Source organism: Loxodonta africana, chromosome 9 (genome assembly GCF_030014295.1).
Source record: "Loxodonta africana isolate mLoxAfr1 chromosome 9, mLoxAfr1.hap2, whole genome shotgun sequence".
Lineage (NCBI taxonomy): Eukaryota > Metazoa > Chordata > Mammalia > Proboscidea > Elephantidae > Loxodonta > Loxodonta africana.
In genome coordinates, this window is record NC_087350.1 from 111,293,086 (window position 1) to 111,319,304 (window position 26,219).

At 40.5% G+C, this 26,219-nt stretch overlaps 1 protein-coding gene across 8 annotated transcripts in view; it reads right to left on the bottom strand.

The window, feature by feature from the left end:
* The window catches only part of RIC1 (RIC1 homolog, RAB6A GEF complex partner 1), a 135,918-nt gene extending 110,257 nt beyond the window's left edge, over window positions 1-25,661 (bottom strand). For 6 of the 8 annotated variants that reach the window (XR_010322868.1, XR_010322867.1, XM_064290534.1 and 3 more), the window contains exons 1-2: window positions 25,503-25,661; window positions 2,443-2,550 (exon numbers count right to left, since the gene is read on the bottom strand). Coding sequence is in view for 5 of the 8 variants with exons in the window: in XM_064290534.1 (XP_064146604.1) it covers window positions 2,443-2,550; window positions 25,503-25,646 (252 nt within the window). In the remaining 3 variants the exon portion in view is untranslated. Of the gene's footprint in view, window positions 1-2,442; window positions 2,551-25,502 lie in introns of those variants that run through there. The other 2 variants (XM_010587956.3, XM_010587957.3) reach the window with 2 other exon arrangements.
* Between the last annotated feature and the right edge of the window lie 558 nt (window positions 25,662-26,219).

Here is a 26,219-nt window from a genome sequence, read left to right on the forward strand (position 1 = left end):
ATACATGGAAGGTCAGCTCAACTAGACTGGACTGGACCAAAAGCAAAGAAGCTTCCGGGATAAACTGAATACTTCAAAGGTCAGCGGAGCAAGGGCAGGGGTTTGGGAACCATGGTTTAAGGGGACTTCTAAGTCAATTGGCAAAATAATTCTATTATGAAAATATTCTGTGCCCCACTTTGAAATGTGGCGTCTGGGGTCTTAAAAGCTAACAAGCAGCCATCTAAGATGCATCAACTGGTCTCAACCCACCTGGAGCAAAGGAGAATGAAGAACACCAAGGTCACACGACAACTAAGAGCCCAAGAGACAGAGAACCAGAGACCTACATTATCCCAAGAACAGAAGAATTAGTTGGTGCCCGGCCACAATCGATGACTACCCTGACAGGGAGCACAATAGAGAACCCCTGAGGGAGCAGGAGATAAGTGGGATGCAGACCCCAAATTCTCATAAAAAGACCAGACTTAATGGTCTGGATGTGACTAGAGGAATCCCGGCGGTCATGGTCCCCAAACCTTCTGTTGGCACAGGACGGGAACCATCCCCGAAGACAATTCATCAGACATGAAAGGGACTGGACAGTGGGTGGGAGAGAGATGCTGATGAAGAGTGAGCTAATAATATCAGGTGGACACTTGAGACTGTGTTGGCATCTCCTGTCTGGAGGGGGGATGGGAGGACAGAGAGAGTTGGAGGCTGCCAAAGTTTTCACGAAAGGAGAGACTGGAAGGGCTGACTCATTAGGGGGAGAGCAAGTGGGAGTAGGGAGTAAGATGTATATTAACTTATATGTGACAGACTGACTTGATTTGTAAACGTTCACTTGAAGCTCAATAAAAGTTAATAAAAAAAAAATGACTTTTCACACAGGTTCTGTCAAATACTAGTATCAACCCATGACCATACGATTCTAACTGAATATATTCACCATTTGGAAGGCATTTATTGACTTCTATTAGATTCTTGATATTTGTTTTATCATGTCATTAAATTGCAGATTAATTCACTTCTAACTGAAGGTTAGGTGGAAGCTACTCAATTACGCAAGGGATTCTGAAATATGGAAATTTCCTTTGGACTTGTCTCAGGGTCTGAAAAATGCTATTAGAACTGTGGTTTGAGCTCCAAATGTATACCCATTGCTAATCTTGCGTAGGAATAGAGATCTTATTTTAACTTTTGACAACAATTGAAACGTAAAAAGCAGCTTGATATTACTTGTGATTCAAACGCTGGTTATAAACTAAATGACTTTACCACATATGTTTCACATATAAGGGCTGTTCTGCCGTGTACTTTCAGGTTGAATTCATTAAAAAACATTATCAAGTTGGCAGCTAAAGCTAAGTTCCAAAGCTATTCAGTATTCAATAAGTGGATGAGAGCAGTTTTTGTTTTAAAAAGAAAAAAAGTTAATCTTAGCTCCGAGCTCAAAATACAATAAAACTTTACCACTGTTAAGTCATCAAACGGCTATGTGATAGGGGAAGTCAGGATACTCAGCTTATATTTCTCATGAAAATTCAAAAACTGATGATAGTCTGATCCAAGAGAGTGAGTGAAGTTTACCATTAACACAACTGATTCAATAACACATGATAAATTCAAATATTTCTCACAAACATTTGCTGATGAATATCATGAATAACAGTAGAGTTTAAAAACTGTATTTCTATATAAAAAAAAAAATTTCTATAAGCTTTGTAAATTTGTCCAACCAAGCCTGTTTCTGCTCCACAGTTTGACCACCATCAACTGAAACACATCTTAGCAGATTCTACTTCATGTTACTGAATACTGTAACTATGGATAAAACTTAATTTCTCAGAGCCTCAGTTAACTCATCTATTATGAAGGGTAATAGTATCTACTTCAAAGTGTTGATCTAAAGATTAAATAAGATGACCTACATAAACTGAATACAGTGACACCTACACAGGAGGTGATCAATAGCTGTTACCCATATTTATTATTGTTATTGCAAATTAGGTGATGGTGACAACACTAGATGTGACAGTGATAAAACATAAATTGAAGAGACGAAATTAACAGAGAGAAATGTAAAAATATATCCAAATGAATGTAAGAATTATTATGAGACAAACACATAAAGCCTATTATTTTTGTGGGAAATCTTTGGAGGTCAGGGTTAAAAATGCAAAAAAACCAAATTAGACTTCAAGGAAAAAAACAGGAAAGTGAGAAGAACAAACGGTTAAGCATACAGGCAGCATGTTTAGAGATGGGAGGAAGCAGCAGAGTCAACAAAGATGATATAAGAATAATGTGAATAAAAGAATTAGCACAGCTGTTCTTAACACCAAAAGATGAATGCTCATGGGTGTGGAAGACTGAAGGGAAGCCATCTAAGAGAATCAAATTTAAATGAATGCAACAATTTCATAAGAAAACACTATCAAAGTTGAAAAATCTACTTACTGACACAGCTATCATGGTACTATCTGGCCTCCATTCAGCTTGTTTGTAGGATCCAAACTGAGTAGACGATTTTGCAGGTTCCTTGTAGGTTACAATTAACACACTAGGCTGGAAGGAAAGAGTTCCATTAGTATTAATAGCCTATAAAAATACATACAAACAAAATTTAAGATAACCTATCATGGAGTGCTCTGAAAGTAGTTTGTTGTTGGTGATGCCGTCGAGTTGGTTCCGACTCATAGCAACCCTGTGCACAACAGAATGAAACACTGCACCATCCTTACACTCATTGTTATGCTTGAGCTCACTGTGGCAGCTACTGTGTCAATCCACCTCGTTAAGGGTTTTCCTCTTTTTCGCTGACCCTGTGCTTTGCCAAGCATGATGTTCTTCTTCAGGGACTGACCCCTCCTAACAACATGTCCTAAGTATATAAGATGCAGTCTCGCCATCCTTGCTTCTAAGGAGCATTCTGGTTGTACTTCTTCCAAGACAGATTTGCTCGTTCTTTTGGTGGTCGATGGTACGTTCAACATTCTTCACCAACACCACGATTCAAAGGCGTCAATTTTCTTTGGTCTTCCTTATTCATTGTCCAGTTTTCACATGCGTATGATGCAGCTGAAAATACCATGGCTTGGGTCAGGTGCACCTTAGTCTTCAAGGTGACATCTTCGCTCTTCAACATTTTAAAGAGGTCCTTTGTAGCAGATTTACCCAATGCTATGCGTCCTTTGATTTCTTGATTGCTGCTTTCATGGCTGTTGATTGTGGATCCGAGTAAAATGAAACCCTTGACAACTTCAAACTTTTCTCTGTTTATCATGATGTTACTCATTGGTCCAGTTGTGAGGATTTTTGTTTTCTTTATGTTGAAGCACAATCCATACTGAAGGCTGTGGTCTCTGATCTTCATTAGTAAGTGCTTCAAGTCCTTTTCACTTTCAGCAAGCAAGGTTGTGTTATTTGCATAAGGCAGGTTGTTAATGAGCCTTCCTCCAATACTGATGCCTGATTCTTCTTCATATAGTTGAGCTTCTTGGATTATCTGTTCAGCATACAGATTGAATAGGTATGGTGAAAGAATACTACCCTGACGCACACCTTTCCTGACTTTAAACCAATCAGTATCCCCTTGTTCTGCCTGAACAACTGCCTCTTGATCTATGCAAAGGTTCCTCACGAGCACAATTAAGTGTTCTGGAATTCCCATTCTGAAAGTAGTTTAGTAATTCTAAAAATGCAATAAAAGACAGCATAACATAACATTAGATCATCAGCTTCAAATAGTCCAGTCAAATCAACCAAAAATAATTCTTCAATGAATTATCTTCTGCATGGCTAAAGAGACACTATTTAATAAACTAGAAAGCAAAACTCTCCCCAATCTTAGAGTTTATAATCTATTGGGGGGAAAAAAATTTTCAAGTAAGAACTCATGGAGACTAGGTAACAGAATCAAATTCTAAACAATGTGATGGTAATACCTTATACACAGCACTTAACAGTTTTTCAAGCACTTTCTATTCATTCTCCAATTTGACAAAAGGTTTAACAACAAAGAAGGGGAGGGACAGAAATGTACAGGCGAAGAGTTTTTGTACACTATTGTGTAATCTTTCTTTTCTCTTGGGTAGATTTACTTAGGAATGAAATTGCTGGGTCATGTGGTAACTAACTTTTTGAGGAACTGGCAAACTCTCTTCCACAGTGGCTGCTGCACCACTTTATATTCCCACCAGTTTATGAAAGTTCCAATTCTTCCATATTTGTCAACACGTGTCATTGTCTTTTCGATTGCAGCTATCCTTCTGAATGTGAAGTGGTGTCTCATATTGGTTTTGATTTGCATTTTCCTGAAGACTAACATTGTTTTGCACCTTTTCATGGGCTTATTGGTCATCTGTGTATCTTCTTCAAAGCAACATCTATCCAAATTCACTGCTTATGTTTTAACTGGGCAATGGAGTCACCAACTCTGAAAAAGGTTGTTCCAGTAACTGAACCTTTGAAGTTGACTGACGAAGTTCTTTAAGATATTGTTTCTGCAGTAAAATTCATTATAAATGGGGATATGGTTTCCCGGCCACCTCACAAGTCTGTTCTCCTCACTTACACCAGTAGACAATTTAGTGTAGAAGGTAAGAATGTAAGAATACAAGTTTTGAACTATGGGGGGGGACCCCAAACCCATTGCTGTCAAGTTGATTCCAATTCCTAGTGACCCTATAAGACAGAGTAAAACTCCCCCATAGGGTTTCCAAGGAGTGGCTGCTGGATTCGAACTGCCGACCTTCTGGTTAGCAGCCAAGCTCTTAACCACTACGCCACCAGTGTTCTGAAGTATGAATTAAAAAAAAAAAACCCAAACCCACTGTCACTGAGTTGATTCCAACTCACAGCAACCCTACAGGACAGAGTAGAACTGCCTCATAGCATTTCCAAGGAGCAGCTGGTGGATTTGAACTGCTAACCTTTTGGTTAGCAGCCATAGCTCTTAGCCACTGTGCCGAAGAATTAATTGGGGGATTTAAGTATTGGCTAGGCCATTTATGAGCTTTGTGACCTTGGACAAACGATTTAATTTCCCCTATGTTTCTGTATCTTTAAAATAAATGTAATGACAAAACTTATCTAATTGGATATCACTGCTACTAAGATTACACAAAAAACACAGCATTTGGTAGAGTGCCCAGCTATTAATAAGCACCATAAATGTTATTTGTTGCTGTTTTATTATCATTTTAATGTCTTGGGATCATATTATTAAAAATATTACAGAACAAAACCCTCAACTGTTTCCTTGGGATAATTTATTCAGAATTCCCACTTAAGACACCATAACACATCGCTTCCTGCTATAGCTTATGCAATGAGAATAAGACCTGCTCACCTCTCTGGTAGTGCAGGGCTGGGGCCAAGGCAATTTAGCAGGTTGGGGTTGTAGGGGTGGTAGTGCAGGCTGATTTGAGGTATGCCCAGGGAACTTTATGGGATGACGACAATGTTCTAAATCTTGACTGGGACAGTTACACAAGTGTATGCGTTTGTCCACATTCACTTAATATCAACATTTCATTGTACATCAATTTTACCTCAAACAGACATACCCCCCACCAAAAAAAAAGGCATCATTCAAGTATACTGAGTGCTGTTTACAAAAGCAAGAAAGATTACTAACGTAGAGGATTTTCAAAGAAAATTTTCTAGTTAATTAGTAGTTAAACGGAAAATAAGTTAAGCAGAAAAACATTCAATTTTAGCTGTGTTTTATTTTGTTAAAAACAGTTCTGGACTATAATTGTTAAAAATGCTTAATGTACTGTTGTCAAAGTAGATACAGCACACTTTTTCAGTAACATGCAGTTTTTTCTATTGATAATGTTTGTAAATGACGAGTGATTAACTTCACACTTCAAATACTGCTCAATTTTCAAAATGATATTCCTTAAGTAACAGGTGATGACAACTCTGAGTGATGTCTCAATCTGAACACCAATTGAGATGACCAATCTCATATACAGAAAGAGGCTAACCTTTACACTTTGGCAGTTTTCATTTTCTCCTATAGGAAATCGGTAATATCTGAAGGATATCTCATTCTCATTTTCAGGCTCTTGAAATTAGGCTGTTTCCTTCCCTACCCTGTTACTAATTTTTATTTTATGAAAACAGTGCCTCAGTTAACAAGTGCTCTTGAGTGAAAACCTCTTTAAAGTCAATTTCATGTACACAAGATTATGTATCTGTGGTAAATATGTCTGAATTTAATCTTTCAGAGTATAGGAAAAAGTTAACAATTACACAAATTCAGAGTGTGGTGATCTACAAAAAAGTGGCCTAATATACCAAAAAAAAAAAAGTCAATGTGAGAGCAAGTAGAGAGGGAGGACCATTCCAGGTCGTGAGACTAAAGAGACATAACAACCCATTGCAATGCATGAACTTTGAGTAGTTCCTTTTCTCAAACTTAAAAAAACAAAAGGGCATAAAATAATTCAGGGGAATATTTGGGAAAATTTCAAATCAAACTACATATTAGGATATTAAAGAATTAGTAATTTTCATAGAGTTGTACCATGATTATATATAAGAATGTCATTTTCAGAGGTACATACTAAAGTATTTAGGTATCAATGAAGTATCTTGATGTTTCAACTTTCAAATGATCTCAATTTACATATGCTCAGACACATATGTACAAACATACAAAAAATAACAAAAAGCTGAACACTGTTAACAAATTTTAGGAAATAATGCTGATGTTGCATGTGTATATACAATTGCACATAACTCATTGTTGTTAGGTGCTGTCGAGTCAGTTCCGACTCATAGCAACCCTATGCACTACAGAACGAAACACTGCCCGGTCCTGCACCATCCTTACAATCGTTGTTATGCTTGAGCCCCTTGTTGCAGCCACTGTGTCAATCCACCCCGTTGAGGGTTTTCCTCTTTTCCGCTGACCCTGTACTTTGCCAAGCATGATGTCCTTTTCCAGGGCTGATCCCTCCTGACAACATATCCAAAGTATGTAAGACACAGTCTTGCCATCCTTTCTTCTAAGGAGCACTCTGGTTGTACTTCTTCCAAGACAGATTTATTCATTCTTTTGGCAGTCTATGGTACATTCAATATTCTCCACCAACACCACAATTTAAAGGTGTCAGTTCTTTTTTGGTCTTCCTTATTCATTGTCCAGCTTTCACATGTGTATGATGCAGCTGAAAATACCATGGCTTGGGTCAGGCGCACCTTAGTCTTCAAGGTGACATCTTTGCTCTTCAACACTTTAAAGAGGTCCTTTGCGGCAGATTTACCCAGTGCAATGCATCTTTTAATTTCTTGACTGCTGCTTCCATAGCTGTTGATTGTAGATCCAAGTAAAATGAAATCCTTGACAACTTCAATCTTTTCTCTGTTTATCATGATGTTGCTCATTGGTCCAGTTGTGAGGATTTTTGTTTTCTTTATGTTGAGGCGCAATCCATACTGAAGGCTGTGGTCTTTGATCTTCATTAGTAAGTGCTTCAAGTCCTCTTCGTTTTTGGCAAGCAAGGTTGTGTCATCTGCATAACGCAGGTTGTTAATGAGTCTTCCTCCAATACTGATGCCCCATTCTGCTTCATATAGTTCAGCTTCTCAGATTATTTGCTCAGCATAAAGACTGAATAGGTATGGTGAAAGAATACAACCCTGGCGTACACGTTTCCTGAATTTAAACCACTCAGTATCCCCTTGTTCTGTCAGAACAACTGCCTCTTGATCTATGTAAAGGTTCCTCATGAACACAATTAAGTGTTCTGGAATTCCCATTCTTCCCAATGTTATCCATAATTTGTTATGATCCACACGGTCCAATGCTTTTGCATAGTCAATAAAACACAGGTAAACATCCTTCTGGTACTCTCTGCTTTCAGCCAGGATCCATCTGACATCAGCAATGATATCCCTGGTTCCACATCCTCTTCTGAAACCTGCCTAAATTTCTGGCAGTTCCCTGTTGGTATACTGCGGTCAGTTTGTTGTACTGTGGGGGCTTGTGTGTTGCTGTGATGGTGGAAGCTATGCCACCAGTATTCAGATACCAGCAGGGTCACCCATGGAGGACAGGTTTCAGCTGAGCTTCCAGACTAAAACACACTAGGAAGAAGGACCCCACAGTCTACTTCTGAAAAGCATTAGCCAGTGAAAACCTTATGAATAGCAGCGGAACACTGATATGGTGCTGGAAGAGGAGCCCCCCCCAGGTTGGAAGGCACTCAAAAGATGACTGGGGAAGAGCTGCCTCCTCAATGTAGAGTTGACCTTAATGATGTGGATGGAGTAAAGCTTTCGGGACCTTCATTTGCTGACGTGGCACGACTCAAAATGAAAAGAAACAGTTGCAGACATCCATTAATAATCGGAACCTGGAATGTACGAAGTATGAATCTTGGAAAATTGGAAATCGTCAAAAATGAAATGGAATGCACAAACATCGATATCCTAGGCATTAGTGAACTGAAATGGACTGGTATTGGCCATTTTGAATCGGACAATCATATAGTCTACTATGCTGGGAATGACAACTTTAAGGGGAATGGTGTTGCATTCATTGTCAAAAAGAACATTTCGAGGTCTATCCTGAAGTACAATGCTGTCAGTGATAGAATAATATCCATACGACTACAAGGAAGATCAGTTAATACGGCTATTGTTCAAATATACGCACCAACCACTAGGGCCAAAGATGGACATAACTGGAGATGGAAATTTCTATATAAATTTGAAGGAAAGAAGCACTATAATTTATATTTCCTAGCATATAGTTAAGTGCCAAATGTGAGTCATAGCCCAACATACCTCAATAACATCATAATATTCATAATGAAGACTCTAAGCCATATAGCATACAATCATACTTAAGAATTTTCACTGTTGTATACTATATACGTTTCATACTACATAAAGTAAAATATATAATAGACTTAAGAAAGATTTCTATTAAAACTGATTAAAATGTTTTTAAGTTGGACTTAAAGGAATACAGCCAATTAACTACAAAACTCACAGATACTACCAAATTCCCCTATACCAGAAAAATAAGCATTTTTAAATACACTAAACAGTACATATCATTCTAGGAGCCGTGGCGGGGCAGTGGTTAAGCGCTTGGCTGCTAGCCAAAAGGTCAACATTTTAAACTCACCAGCTGCTCTGAGAGCAGAAAGATGTGGCAGTCTACTTCTGTAAAGATTACAGCCTTGGAAAACCTACGGGGCATGTTATGGATTGAATTGTGTCCCCTAAAGATGTATGTCAACTTGGCTAGTTCATGATTCCCAATGATGTGTGACTGTCCACCATTTTGTCATCTGATTCGATTTTCCAATGTGTTGTAAATTCTATCTCTATGACGTTAATGAGGTGGGATTAGCGGCAGATATGTTAATGAGGCAGGACTCAATCTACAAGATTAGGTTGTGCCTTAAGTCAATCTCTTTTGGGATATAAAAGAGAAAGGCAAGCAGAGAGACAGAGACGGGGGGGAACTCATACCACCAAGAAACAAGAGCCAGGAGAACAGTGAGTCCTTTGGACTCAGGGTCCCTGCACTGAGAAGCTCCTTGACCAGAGAAGACTGACAAGGACCTTTTCCAAGATCTGACAGAGAGAGAAAGCCTTCCCCTGGAGCTGGTACCCTGAATTCAGACTTTTAGCCTCCCAGACTGTGAAAGAATAAATTTTTCTTTGTTAAAGCCATTCATTTGTGGTATTTCTGTTATAGTAGCACTAGGTAACTAAGATGGGGCATTTCTACTCTGTCTTTATAGGGTTGCTATGAGTCAGAATCAACTTGGCAGTAACGGGTTTGGCTTTTTAAAATATATATTTCTTACATACTACATAAAGTAAATAGACTTAAAGACCTCTATAAAAATTGGTTAAAATTTAAGTTGAACTTAAACGAATACAATTAACTACGAAATTCATTTACAGACACAGAAAAACAATAAACATTTTTAAATTCACGAAATAGTACATATTATCTTAGCTTTACATATTCTGTCCATGTTTTAAGACTTTTCTTCTGCCCTATATGCCATCTTCCCAATTTAGTTTTATAAGCTTTCCCTCATGCTCAACATAAGGCTGGCAGAATCCAGACATATCAACCATCTACCTCTGGATCTCAGTTTCCTCATCTATAAAATAAAAAGAAAATGTTTATAAATGGAAAGAGAACGGTTCTACTTTACAATATCATTGTTTTAAATGGAATAATATACTAAAAAGTTATAGGCACTGTGCTTGAATTTAAGTGTGCATTTAATAATCTTTAAATCTGAATAAAACTCTGAATTTTTTTTTTGTAAATCAGTTTTTACAAAGATATCTTTCAAATCAATTGTTTCAAGTTTTATTTTTCCTACTTTACATGAGAAGCAGCATGAAATAATCTCTACAACACAAACTTGGGCATTAAACATGCATTAAAATCCCAGCTCTGACACTTATTAAATAATTTCCCCTAGGTCACAGAATCGCTTTATTTAAGCCTCGCTTTCCCTCAATAAAGAAATAAAACTATAAAAAGGAAATAATTCTAGAAATTCTAGAGTTTAAAAGTACAATAAATGAAATGACGATTTCCTTAGTTTCTACAGCAGATTTGAGATGGCAGAAGAATCAGGGAAACATGAAAACTGTTCAATAAAAATCATTCAGTCTGAAGAAAAGAGAAAAAAGACTAAACTGAAGAGAGCCACAGAGACTGGGAAATCAAGTGAGACAACATTTGTATTACGGGAGTTCCAGGAGGAGAGGGACCAAAGAGACAGAAAAAAAAAAAAAAATTGAAGAAATAACGGCCAAAAACGTGTCAAATTTGATGAAAAGCATTAAGGCACAGATCCAGGATGTTTAACAAGCCTCACACAGGATTAATACCTACATGCATATATCCACAGCTGTTACATCATATGCAAACTGTTCAAAGCTAAAAACAGGAAAATACTGAAAAGCACAATAGCAAATGACTGAACAAAACACAAGGGAACAAAAATATGATTAACAGCTGACTCCACAAGCAATGGAGGCCAGAATATAACTGAAAGAGGAGAAAAGGTTAACCATGAATTCTAAATCCAGCAAAAATATCCCTCAGAAATAAAGGAAAAAAAAAAAAAAGACTTATTAGATAAGCAAAGACTAAGAGAATTTGCTGCTAGCTAACCTGCCTTACAAAAAATACTAAAAGAAATCCCTTGGGGGAAAAAAGGAATGACATCGGATGGTGTCCAGAAAAGACTTAACATAGCAGCCCAAGAGTGCTATCCTGAAAAAAACATCTGCTTGCAAGACTAGTCCTTGGCTGGTATCTGGGAACTTAGATTTTGGAAGAGTGCCCACCATTCTCTAACTGATAAAAATGCCTGACCGTGCCTAAATTGTTTGTACAAAGCATATGGTTTATGCTGAATACCTGTTTTCCTTCTGACAGTATGGAATCTAGTACGTGCTAGGGAGAGGGTGTGTACACAACTAGCCCCCAGTAAAAACCCTGGGTACTAAGTCTCTAATGAGCTTTTCTGGTAGACAACATTTCACATGTGCTGTCACAACTTGATGCTGAGGAATCAGGTGTTCTCATGTGACTACACCGGGAGGTAATTCCTGGCAGGTTGTGCCTCATGTCCTCCAGATTCTGCCCTGTGCTCTTCCCTGTGCTGATTCTGCTGTGTATTCTTTCACTGTAATAAGTCACAGCCACATATACAACTACATACTGAGTCTTGTGAGCCTTCTTAGAATATCACCAAACCTGAGGGTCATGTCAGGGACTGACGGACACAGATGGTAACTCAAGTCAAAAGAAAGGAAAGAAGAGCACAAGAAATGGTAAATGTGTGGATAAATATAAACACTGAATAAACGTGTTTTTCCTCTCAATGACTGTAAAAGACGAGACTTTATAAAACGATAAAAGAGTAAAATACATTGTATTGTTGGGCTTGTTAACATATAATCATGGCAATACCACCTCAAAGAAGGGAGCTGAAAAAGTCGCTATATTTTACTGGAATTAAGTCAGTATTAATTGAAATATACTGTAATCCCTAGAGCAACCATTTAAGAAAACAACAACAACAAAAATATGGTTAAGAAATCAGCAATTAAAAGGGTAATCACAACAGTCCAATTAAAAATTGATCATGCGGATGGTGCAACCCAAAGAATGGGTGAACATATATGCAAATCACATATATGACAAAGAACTTGTATCCCTCATTTGCATGCAAATGTTTATAGCAGCATTATTCCTAATAACCAAAAACTGGAAACAATCCAAATATCCATCAACTGGTGAACAGGTAAAAAATGCGGTATATTCATACAATGGAATAATATTCAACAATAAAAAGAGTACTACAACCTGGATGTAACTCAATAATATTAGGCTAAGTAAAAGCCCTGTGTGGTGCACAAGATTAATGTGCTTGGCTGCTGACTGAAAGGCTGGAGGTTTGAGTCCACCCAGAGGTGTCTTGGAAGAAAGCCTGGCCATCTGCTTTTGAAAAGTCGGCCACTGAAAGTCTTATGGAACACAGTTCTACTCTGACACTCCCGGGGTCGTCATGAGTTGGAGTCAACTTCACAGCAATTGGTTTAAGGAAAACCCAGGCATGAAAGGCCACGTATTATATGATTCCATTTACATAAAATTTCTAGAAATGCAAAAACCAAGGGGACAAAAAGCAGGCTAATGGTTTCCTGGGGCTGGGGTGGGAGCAGGGACTGACTGCAAATGGGCATGATGAAACTTTCTGAGTTGATATAAATGTTCTAAAATTAGATTATGGTGATGGTTGCACAACTTCATAAATTTCTTTAAAATTGTATTAAAGAAAAAATACATCTATAGTAGTGAAAATATGCACACCATAACATTCGCCAGCACTCTAACTTCCAGATTTACAATTCAATACATTGATTACATTTTTCATGTTTTGCCACCGTTATCTCTATCCTTTTCCAAATATTCCAAAATACTCCACCATCATTAACTTAAACTCAATGCCTTCCAAACAAAAACTCCTTCCCCCCACCCCTGATAACAATTAATAATATCTGGTTTCTATCATACAGTATTTGTCCTTTTGTGACTTATTTCACCCAGGATAATGTTTTCAAGGTTCATTCATGTTGTGACATGCATCAGGTCTCTATTTCTCTTTACAGCTGCCAATATTCCATTGTTTGTACATACCACATTTTGTTTATTCATTCATCTGTTGAAGGACATTTCAGTTGTTCCTAGCTTTTGGTTACTGTGAAAAGTGCTGCAATGAACACTGGTGTACAGTTTTCTGTGTGAATTCCTGCCTTCACTTCTGGGTATATGCCTAGGATTGGGACTGCTGGGTTATATGGTAATTCTACGTTCAACTTTTTGAGGACCTGCCAAAATGTTTTTCACAGTGACTGTACCATTTTACATTCCTACTAGCAAAGATTGAAGGTTCCAGTTTCTCCACAATAGTGTCAACACTTGTTTTCTGTTTCTTTTTATCACTGGCACTCCATTGGAGGTGAACTGATGATCTCATTGCGGTTTTGATTTGCATCTCCCTAATTTTTTTTTTAATGATTAATGGGAAAATAGTGGTGGCACAGTGGTTAAGAGCTTCACTGATAACCAAAAGGTCACCAGTTTGAATCTACCAGCTGCTCCTTGGAAACCCTATGGGGCAGTTCTACTTTGTGCTAAAAGGTCACTATGAGTCGGAATTGACTCGACAGCAACAGGCTTTTTTTTTTTTTTTTATGATTAATGGAGGAGTCACAGTGGTTAACTGAAAGGTCTGCAGTTTGAACTCACCAGCTACTCTGCAGGAGAAAGATGTGGCAGTCTGCCTCCCTAAAGATTACAGCCTTGAATACCCTATGGGGTAGTTCTGCTCTGCTCTATAGGGCCGCTATGAGTCAGAATCGACTCGATGGCAATGGGTTTGGTTTGGTTTTTGGAATGATTTCGGTTTTGGAATGCTGTCGAGCATCTTTTCATGTGCTTGTTAGCCACTTGAATATCCTCTTTGGCAAGTTGTCTGTTCAAGTCCTTTGCCCATTTTTTAACAGGGCTGTTTGTCTCTTTTGTTAAGTGGTAGAAGTTTTACATATATTTTGGTTATTAGGCCCTTATCTAGATACACGGTTCCTGAAAAATTTCTCCCCATCTGAAGGTTGTTTTTTCACTTTGTTGATAAAGTCCTTTGATATACAAAAGTATTTGATTTTTAGGAGGTCCCATCTATCTATTTTGTTTTTTGCTGCTTGAGCTTTTATCATCATATCTGATAATTTATCATTAAATACTAGGTCCTACAGCTGTTGTTGTTAGGTGCCACTGAGTTGCTTCTAACACATAACGACCCCGTGTACAACAGAATGAAACACTGCCCAGTCCTGTGCCATCCTCATGATCATGGCTCTGCTTGAGCCCATAGTTGCAGCCACTGTTTATCAAACCATCTCGTTGAGGGTCTTCCTCTTTTCCCCTGACTCTTGACTTTATCAAGCATGATGTCCTTCTCCAGGGACTGATTCCTCCTGATAACATGTCCAAAGTGAGACATAGTCTCCCCATCCTTGTTTCTAAGCAGCATTTTGGCTGTACTTCTTCCAAGACTGATTTGTTCATTCTTTTGGCAGTCCATGGACTATTCAATATCCTTTGCCAACAGCATAATTCATTAAGGCATTGATTCTTCTTTGGTCTTCCTTATTCATTGTCCAGCTTTCACATACATGTGAGGCAACTGAAAACACCATGGCTTGGGTCAGGGTCTTCAAGCTGACATCTTTCCTTTTTAAAACTTAAAAGAGGTCTTTTGCAGCAGATTTGCCCAATGCAACGCGTTGTTTGAGTTCTTGACTGCTGCTTCCATGGGTGTTGATGTGGATCCAAGTAAAACAAAATCCTTGACAACTTCAATCTTTTCTCCGTTTATCATGATGCTGCTTATTCATCCAGTTGTGAGGATTTTTGTTTTCTTCAGATTGAGGCGTAATCCATACCAAATGCTGTGATCTTTGATCTTCATCAGTAAATGCTTCCTGTCCTCTTCACTTCCAGCAAGCGCATTTGTGTCATCTGCATATCACAGGTTATTAACGAGTCTTCCTCCAATCCTGATGCTCCATTCTTCTTCACGGAGCCCAGTTTCTCGGATTATTTGCTCCTCATACAGATTAAATAGGTGTGGTGAGAGGATATAACCCTGACACACATCTTTCCTGACTTTAAACCATGTAATATCCCCATGTTCTCTTCGAAGGACTGCCTCTTGATCTATGTACAGGTTCCTCATGAGCACAATGAGAATGGAATTCTCATTCTTTGTAATGTTATCCATAATTTGTTACGATCCACACAGTCGAATGCCTTTGCATAGTCAATAAAACACAGGTAAACATTTATCTGGTATTCTCTGTTTTCAGCCAGAATTCATCTGACATCAGCAATGATATCCCTCGTTCCACATCCTCTTCTAGATATATTTTTCTACATCTTAGTAAAGTTGTTAAAAAATTAAGCTATAGTAAGCCCTACCATATATCCACAACATCCAAAATTTCATATGCAAATTTATGTATAACTTATAATTGAAATAATGTATATGGCTTAGATAGGCTTCTGATAGCAACTGTGAATAAGGCAATTACAACCTGAACTTCAAAGAATGGTAAGAAATCTCCTTCTGTCCAACCAAGTGATGTCTGCTCATCAGTAAGAAATGTGAATTAAGTAACTGTCTCATTTTGTGACGTTTGAATTCTAGAATATTTTAAAATTGATATTCTCAACAATAAAAATAAATTATTAAAAATACAGTATTTTTAAACTGTAAACTTATTCTATTTACTCTAATCAAATAAATTGCCTAACTATATTTAATATAGGTAGAATGTTTTAATGCACTATTTCCTCTATCACCATTTTAGGTGACACACACACCCTGTATTAAATATTTCATCACATACAGATAAAAATAAATCCTTTTTCAATTTTTCTTCAAGGCTTTTGGCTTAGATGAGGAAATCTATGTGTTGACTTCTAAACACCTCTCAGGCATCTGCTAACTGCCCTTTTTAACAAGGCGCAAGAGCCTTTGGCAGGAAACTGAATTTTCATAACATTGTTTTCATTGTATTCGTTTATATAGTAACCTATTCTTGCAAGTGGTACTGGCTTTCCATTTACGGTAAAGATATAAATAAATGTATTTTAAAAGGGAATTTCAAGTTTAAAAGTTGACTGAGTAGGTAGTAGTAGATATGAGGCAAGAAAAAGACATTTGAAGGACCTAAACCTGGGAAATTTTTCTTCAAATGATGTAAAGCACCTAGGCCATAGTAAACTCATAGTATAAAGTTTGCCTATAATTTGGATCATATTAATGATTCCAAAATACCTGAAGATGGTTGGAAATGTCCTCTCTCTTGAAATGTGCTTCAAGGGTTTTCTGAGCTTTTTCCACACATGCCAATATAAACACATACTGGGAACCAGGAGTTCAACCGGTTTCATGACTGCACACTAGTATAAATTTTGATAACCACAGATTATCTAATAATTAAAGTAGTTCCCTTCATCCTGCAACACTCTTCCAATCTAATTTGGACTGTATATAAGTAAAAGTAATAAAATTTATATTTAATTCACTTTCATTTATATAACCCTCTATAATTTTTGGTTTTCTGAATTTGTTGTTTTAATTTAATACCGCTGTTCTTTTTCATTATATGTAACATTTAAAGATCTTTCAACTACTAAACATTTGAAAAATTCTGTGCTACAAATAGGACAGATATCCTAAATTCATTATTTTAAAAATAATTATTAATCGTCTGCTCTGTGCAAAGCACCATGTTGTTAGTGCCAATGAGTCGATTCTAACTCAAGGCAGCCCCATGTGTGCAGTGTATAACATCACCGTAGGGGTTTCAAAGCTGACATTTCAGAAACAGACTGCCAGGCATTTACAGGCCATCTCTGGGTGGGTTTGAATCGCCAACCTTTTGCGCCACTCAGGGCCCCCTGATTATTTCCAGAAATTAAAACTGCTTCTGTCCTCTAGAAATTTATTATCTGGTTGGAGAAGTAAAGCATGTATACAAAACTCTTCTGGTTATGGAAGACAAGGAATGACTCACAAAGAAAGAAAAATTTCAACAGAAGCTAAAGGATGGATAATATTCTGATAGGCAGAGATGAGGCAGGCAAGTATTCTAGAAGCTGAGTGTCTCTGACATCAAACTAAGGAGACTGAACTTCATTCTCCAACTGACAATGAATCACAGAAGACTTCAGAGCAGGTGACTTTACAAAGTAGTGAGTAATCAACAGAGTTGAAAGGGTGAAGATAGGAGGGTTTGGAAAATATAGGTGTGAATTATGTGGCCTGCCTGAGGTCACACAGCTAACCATATACCTGACCTACACCTTGGTTCCTCTGACATAAATCTCAGGTTTTTGCTCATTACTAGTGTACACCACAGGAACTTAAGCTTCTGCTCGGGGTTACTCAAAGACAGATCATTTATTTCATAAACCCAGTGATTATTTGCCTATTTCAGCTTTTTATTAGCAGCCTACTAAACCTGTTGCCATCAAGTTGATTCCGACTCATAGAGGCTCTACAGGACAGAGAAGAACTGCCCCATAGGGTTTCTAAGAAGTGGTTGGTGGATTCGAACTGCTGACCCTTTGGTTAGCAGCTGAGCTCTTAACCACTGTTCCACCAGGGCTCTTGGCAGCCTACTAGCAGTGATAATTTCTCAGTTCATTTATTTAGACCTTCATAGCCACAGTTAAGCATTGTACTGAAGCAGTAATTCTAGGCCCCCTGGTACAGCACAAAATACAATTCATCACAGACAACACCCATGTCACTTGTAAATCATGACCTGCTTTAACGAGCAACTTCAGTCTCAAAGTTGCAACTGGTCTTTTCACAATCTCCTTGGCAGAAGTACATCATCAGTTGCCCCACCAGTGAAGCCCCACCTCTACTACCCCAACCTAAGACACACTCAATCTTTTTGAACATCCTTTTTTTGGCTCCAAAATATGCCAATAACCCCTGTTGTACACTCTTGAGTAGTTTTTAGAACTAAGTAGAATCATCAAGTGTTGTTCTTAGTTGCCATCAAGTTGATTCCAACTCATAAGCATCCCAAGTAAACTTTCTTACATCAACATACTCGTTGCCACTGAGTTGATTCTGACTAACAGCAACCCTACAGGATAGGGCAGGACTGCTTTTGGCCCCATACGGTTTCCAAGGTTGTAATCTTTACGGGAGCAGATGACAAGTCTTTCTGCCTCGAAGCGGCTGGTGGGTTTGAGCCACCAAGCTTTCAATTATTAGCCAAGCTTTTAACCACTGCGCCACCCGGGCTCCTTTACATCAACGTGTTACACTGAAAGCAAGATAGTAACCCTCACACTTTAAAGATGAAATATGTTGTTTCAAAATCTCCATCAAAAAGCAAATCGAGTATCTATAGAAACTTTCATTCATAAACACATTTACAACAGCACTGTACTTCTTAAATTTGGGTTGAAGAAATAATTCTTAGGAGATACAGTAAAACCTGCAAAAGCCAGAACCTGTGTAAGGTGGAAACCTGTCAGAGAAGGAAACTCAAATATTTTCCACTAAAATGCACCATAGAAAAGTGGTAAGACTAGACCCTGTCAAAGGCAGAAACCTTGTAAGACCCAGAAAAATAAGGCAGTCCCGTGGAGTTCTGGCTCTCACAGGTTTCACTTCATGACTCTGTAACAATGGGATTCCAAACAGCTAGCTGGAGCAGGAGCTCCCTGAAAACTATGGGTCGTGCTCTGTCCCACAGGGTCACTATATGAGTTGGAATCAACTCGACGGTAACAGGCATGACGGGTACATAACAGTTCACCAGAAGATTTGTAAAATGTATACAAGTTATTCTTAGAAATTTTAACATTTCCATAGCTTCATGGATAAACAACATTCTACATACAGCAATTCTCTGGAGGTATTACGACACTAGCTTAGACTATTAAATGTGCTTTCCTTTCACAAGGCTAGCTTTTGTTTTTAAAAATTCACCCCTCCTTATTTTAAAATTAAAAAAATAATAGGTTATTCTCTACAAAAAGGAGCCCAGGTGGCACAGTTAAGTACTCAGCTGCTAACTGCAAGGCTGGTGGTTCAAACCCACCCAGTGGCTCCATGGAAGAAAGACCTGGCAATTTGAAAGATCACAGCCAAGAACCTATGGGACAGTCCTCCTGTGTCACAAGGGGTCACTGTGAGTCAAAATGGACTCACGGGCACCCAAAAACAATTCACCAGTATGTAAGTGTGCATGTAAACTGGCTGCCTGAAACTCAGTAACACACAAATGTTATAAGGGGTGGTTAGGTTTCTAAAGTAATACACCACAGGGTTGTATTAGAACTACAGACCAACCACAAAGTGCCCACACGATATACAAAGGTTTCTAGCTCTTACTAAGAACTAAGTGAGCCCTAATAAAATTTCAAGTAAGCAAATCTTATGATATCCTCTCATCTCTTTGAGCATGTCTCTGCCTGCCTTTGAATGTCCTGGAAGAGCTCTAAGGCCTAAACTCCATAAAACTCTTCTTTTAAAGATCTCCAAAATTCACCATATTCTATAAAATTATTTGCATCTACAACCTCCCCTAAACCAAAGCTTTCATGTTCTCAGTGCAAACATTTTAAACTAAATCACTCTACATTATGCAAGAATACTGAGAGCCTCTTAATTTACCTACAGGTGTGTTACGGATTGAACTGTGTCCACTAAAAAGATATGCTGAAGTCCTAACTCTAGTACCTGTTAAGGTGACGCTGTTTGGAAATAGGGTCTTAAAAGATGCTATCAAGGAAGTTAATATGAGTCATACCAGGGTACGGTGGGGCGTAATAGAACCTGAGCACTGTCCTTATAAAAGACAGCAGACACAGGGACACACAGGGGGAAGATAGCCCAGCAAATGTGCATCTACACGCAATGGAATGCCAAGAAGCACCTGGGGCTACCAGAAGCTGGGAGCCTTCAGAGAGAACATGGCCCTTCTCATACTCTGAAAGTGAACTGAAAAAATAAACTTCTATTCTTGTAAGTCACCCAATTTGTGGTATTTTGTTACAGAAGCCCTAAGAAACAAATACGAGGCATTTTCACTTCTAAGGAAAATTTTGTTAACCTAAATTTATTTTCACTTACATAGTTTCAGGGATTATAAACATTTTTCAATAAAAATGAAAAACTTCAGACACAGTATGAAAAGGCATATCCCAGGAAAAAGAGTCTAAAGCTAGAGTCTGGCACCTCTTCCCTACTTATTCATCCCAGTTACATAACATAGACCTTAGTATCATCACCTGGTCCAGTACCTGATTTTTTAAATGAGAAAGCTGTAAGCACAGAGATCAAGGTTCACCACTAATATACATCATGCAGGCTCCTCTAAGGTATTTCTACATTTCATTTCACTCCTGGAAAAACTACGTGATGGCAGCGTCGTCCAACCTCCTCATCTAACTTTACAAGGGGGAGGAGAATTAGTGGTAGTAGTAACAGTGTAAGGCTGATTGCCATGAGGCAGAGGTCAGACTTACCTCCTCTAAATTTTTTTACTGACACTAACCATCCCTCTCATGGCACTCTACTTCTCTGCTGGCTACAAAGAACTGACAGACTATGCTCACCGTTATGGGGTTTATTAGGAAAGTTGTTGTTGTTAGGTGCTGTCAAGTCAGTTCTGACTCATAGTGATCCTATGCACGACAGAACAAAACACTGCCTGGTCCTGCACTATGCTCACAATCGTTGTTATGCTTGAGCCCACTTTTTCAGCCACCATGTCAATCCACCTCGTCGAGGGTCTTCCTCTTTTACGCTGACTCTCCACTGTACCAAACACGACGTCCTTCTCCAGGGACTGATCCCTCCTGATAACATGCTCAAAATATGTGAGACGCAGTCTCGCCGTGCTTGCTTCTAAGGAGCGTTCTGATTTTACTTCTTTCAACACAGATTCATTGGTTCTTTTGGCAGTCCATGGGATATTCAATATTCTTTGCCAACACCATAATTCAAAGGCAACAATTCTTTTTCAGTCTTCCTTACTCACTGCCCAGTTTTCACATGCATATGAGGTGACTGAAAACAGCATGGCTTGGGTCAGGCACACTTTAGCGTCAAGATGACATCTTTGCTTTTTAACACTTTTTAAGGAGGTCTCTTGCAGCCAATTTGCCCAGTGCAATGTGTCATTTGATTTCCTGACTGCTGCTTCCATGGGTGTTGATTGTGGATCAAAGTAAAATGAAGTCCTTGACAACTTCAATCTTTTCTCTGTTTATTATAATGGTGATTATTGGTCGAGTTGTGAAATTTTTTGTTTTCTTTATGTTGAGGTATAATCCACACTGAAGGCTGGAGTCTTTGACCTCACCAGTAAGAGCTTCAAGTCCTCTTCACTTTCAGCAAGCAAGGTTGTGTCATCTGTGTAACGCAGACTAGCAATCAGTCTTCCTCCAATCCTGATGCCCCGTTCTTCACAGAGTCCAGCTTCTCAAATTATCTGCTCAGCATATAGACTGAAGGAGTTTGGTGAAAAGATACAACCCTGAAGCACACCTTTCCTGACTTTAAACTACACAGTACCCCCTTGTTCAGTTCGAAAGACTGCCTTTTTTTTCCTACGTACAGGTTCTTCATGAGCACAATTAAGGGTTGTGGAATTCCCATTCTTTGCAATGTTATCCGTAATTTGTTAGATTCACACAGTTGAATGCCTTTGCATGGTCACTAAAACACAGGTAAACATCTTTCTGGCATTCTCTGCTTTCAGCCAGGATTCACCTGACATCAGCAATGATATTCCTCATTCCACGTCCTCTTCTGAATCCAGCTTGAATTTCTGGTAGTTCCCTGTCAATGTATTGCTGCAGCTGCTTTTGAATGATCTTCAGCAAAATTTTACTTGTGTGGGATATTAATGATACTGTTTGATAATTTCCACATTTGTTTGGATCACCTTTCTTTGCAGTAGACAAAAATATGGATCTCTTTCAGCTGGCTGTGCAAGTACCAGTCTCGGAAATTTCTTGTTATAGATGAGTGAGCACTTCGAGCCCTACATCCGTTTGTTGAAAACATCTCAACTGGTATTCCGTCAATTCTTGGAGCCTTGATTTTCACCAGTGTCTTCAGTGCAGCTTGGACGTCTTGATCATATGCTACCTCCTGAAATGGCTGAACATCAGTCAACCAATTCTTTTTGGTACAGTAACTCTGTGTATCCCTTCCATCTTCTTTTGATGTTTCCTGCTTCATTCAGCATTTTGCCCATAGAATCTTTCACTATTGCAACTTGAGGCGTGAGTTTTTTTGGACGGTAATGACCAAAGACAGTTATTAGAGAAGCAACAGGTTACAATTTAGGATTAGAAATGACTCAGGATATAGTTCTTCAATTAAAACTATCTCTTCTGAGTCATGCTTGTAGCAGGCCTCTCTCTGATCTTCAGCTTCTTGGTCCCTTAGCCCCTCGGCCTGCCCCTGCCCTGCTTGGGTAAGTGTTACAAAGCTCTCTAGCCCTACCAATGAATGCCCAGGGGCACCTTACTTCACCAGAGAGCCTCCTGCCAGAAGGTGCTCAGCTCTTTCGCTCTCTTGGTCGGTAAGCCTAGTTCCACAGACAAGTGCCTGGAGGCACCCCACTCTGCCAGAAAGTCTCTTGCTTAAAGGCTCTTCTCAGCTCTCTTGGTCTGTGGGTCAGCACACCCCCTGTAAGTGACTTGTTCTGTGGGCCAAGAAGCCCACTGTACTGTCTTGTGTCAGTCTTCTGGTTCTGCTGCCTCAGTTTGGCACTGCCTCCAGTGTTACGGTTCTCCTTTCTCTCCTTCTTTGTCTCCTGGATCCAGAGGGTTTTCAGAACAGGGACCCTGGGTCTAAGGAACACACTCTGCTCCCTTTTCTTCTTCGTGGTTGTGAGGTCCCTCCTTTCTGCCTCTGAGATGGCTCATTTTAAGCCAAGTGGGATGGCAAAAGTGACCAATCCCCTCATTAGGGTTCCATATACGTTATTTGCATGGTCCCACTTCCCACAAGGGTGCCATGTACATTATCTGCATTATTAGGAAGCTGTCTAATGCCACTGGTGGGCCACAACCACCTTATTTGCATAATCCCACCCAATTATTTGGTGGGAGTTAGGAGACCATGATGAAAAACACCATATAAAAACCATCTACTGCACTGCAACTTCATACTTCTGAATTCAAAGATTCCCTGAAAACTAACGTTTTTCATTCAGGGTTTTATGGTAGTAGTTTCAGGGTTGTTGTGTGTAGCGTAGGAGTTTGAGGCAAGGACAAATGAGTAATTTTAAATTCCGAGGACTGCCTTGCATTCATACAGTACCCAACTCCAAAACCAACCAACATATATTCTTAAGAATATTCACAACGTCCTTCAGAAAGTTGACACACATTTTTATGTTCCTTTTACCAGGAGAATAAAGTGGTCTACAGGTTTCTACTCTAGCCATCCCTTGTAAAGTTTAGGTATGTCTAAAATTAAGTTCATCTATTTTGTTCTTATTAGTTGCCATCAAGTCGAAATCGACTCATGGCCATTGTGTGTGTGTCAGAATAGAACTGTGCTCCACGGATCGACAGGTCTGTCTGCTTTTTCAGGTGCCTCTGGGTGGGTTTGCTGACCTATCGGCTAGTAATCATTTGACCGTTCGCACCACTCAGGTACTTTTGCCTACTTCAGAGGCAAAAATAAATTTTAGGCTTTCCAAATACAATTTGTTACACCAGAGTGAAGCTTAATACTAAATTCAGGAAACAATTTAAAAATCAAGTTCTAATTATATTTTTTGTATATCCTTGAGAGAAGAGAGTTATATACGCCTAAACAAATTAAAAATTACTCAGTGGGCATGCAACAATGTAAATGAGTTCGTACCTCATTTAAGACCCAAATGATAAACAATATGACCCGACCTGTTGCCCTCCAGTGGATTCCGACCTGTTGCCCTCCAGTGGATTCTGACTCAAAGCAACCCTACAGGACAGAGTAGAACTGCCCCACAGTTTCCAAGGAGCACCTGGTGGATTTGAACTGCACACCTTCTGGTTAGCAGCCATAGCTCTTAACCACTGCACCACCAGGGTTTCCATAGACAATATACATACTCAAAAATGCAACCAAGCAGCACACAGAACAGTCAGTTTGCTGGTAGTTACAATTTTATAACAGCCTGTTTTATTCTGATATATGCTAAAAAATTAGAGCCTCCAAAACTTAATGGCAAATTATCTGATTTATGGCCCAAATATTATACTCACGTAAAAAAGATACAAGACTTACATAAAATCCATCATCACTTTTAACAGGGCTGTGTGTGAGGACAGTCAAGGACGCTATAGGCATTCCAATGGTAACATACAGAGCTCTGGGAGTTCTAATTTAACTAAAACCAGTATTTCACGTAGTTCTAATGAGGCCAAGGTCGCAACCTCTCATCACATGGTCGAGTTAGCTATGAAACAAGAAAAAAAAAAAAAAAAAAACTCTACTCTGACATCGATTAGTACTGCCTTCTTTGAAAAAAAAAAAATCACTTTTATACTCTGTTTTTTAAAGACAGACCTGCAACAGCATTTGCAAAGAGTAGACCGTATTCCATTCACCACTTAGTTTTGAAGGTATTTCTCTTACCTAGTCGGTAATTACATACAAGAAAGAAAACATAACCGAGACGCACAGAAAGCAAAAAACAAAGAGTTGAGTTTCACGTCCACGGTCTTCCCAAGTCTTATTATTTCCAGGTGTTAATACCAAGGAGCAGCGCAGAGAGATTTGAGTTTTACTTCCGCTGCCTGCCAACACCCCCCCTCCCCCGCTGCCCCTTTAATTCTCCGCTGAGTCCCAGAACTGCAAGAGAAAGGGACTAGTTTTAACGTGGGGAGGGGATTTCGGGGGATGGGGGAGGGCGGGGAGCGGGATAACCAGACCGTTCCCGAAACACAAAGAACTCTGGCTGTAGTTTCCAGAATAAGTTATTACAGGCCTGTCAAGTCTGGCACCGGGTGAAGCCCAACAGGCTTCCCCTAGCTCCCCGCCGGCGACCTCTCCAGCAGCGCGGAGCTGGGAGCACCCCGGCGGCCACATTTCGAATTGCGGCAAGTTCGCACAGATTTGTTCCCTGGGGAAGGGGGCAGGGAGGGGAGGCACGTCCCGGCTGGCGAGGGGCGCGGGGGCTGCCCGGAGCCGGCCGTCGGGCCGCCGCAGAGGCAGGGAGGTCGGCGGAGAGGCTCCGACCCCCGGAGGACGTGCCGGCCGCACACACGCGGCCCAAGCCAGGGCGCGAGGCCGGCAAGACGGCGGTCCACGAGAGGGGCAGGGTCCGAGCTCGGGTGGAAGTTGGGGGCGGGACGGGCCGGGGCGCCAGGAGGGAGCGGCGGCGGCGCGACTTACTCGGCTGAACCAGATGCTGAGGCGAGCCGGGGCCAGGACGGCGAAGAAAGCCCTGTGCGGGTCGGCCTGGACGTGGAGCGGCGCCTCGGCCGGGCGCCCCGGCGGGCACAGCAGCCGCTTGGGCCAGCCGCTCAGGAAATACATGGTCCGCACGGAGCCGCGACGCCCCGGCGCCGGCCCCGGCCCCGTCCGCCACACTCAGCGGGCCCGGGCCGGACGCCCGCCTTCCACGCCGCCACCGGCCCAGTCGGCGGAGGCGGCAGCTCGGGGCATCTGCCCGCTGGCCGAGCCGGGTCGACGCGACCCTGCGCGACGAAGGCAGCCCGCGCTGACGGGCCGAGAGTGGGGGAGGGCGGGGGAGGACGAGCCGGCCTGGAGGGGCGGGGGCACCGCGGGGCCCGCCCCGGGCCTGGCCCCGCCCCTTCCTCGGCCGCGAGGGCGTCACCACGCCGCGCCGGGTGGGCCGGCCCGGGGCGAGTGGAGCGCGCACGCGCGGGCTGTGAAGACTCCTCCCCTTCCCCTGGCAGCCCTCGGTCTGGCTTCTGAAGCTCCGCCCTGAATCTCACGCGTGCGCGTTTGCCCCCTTCCCGCCTCTGTCCGCCTCGCGTTTGCAATCTGGAGTGTATAGTCAGCCAGAACCGGGAGGGAACGGCCTCCTGGAAGCCGGAGGCAAGTGGGTCGGACCCGGTGATGCGCAACCGGGAGGAATGCCCTGCT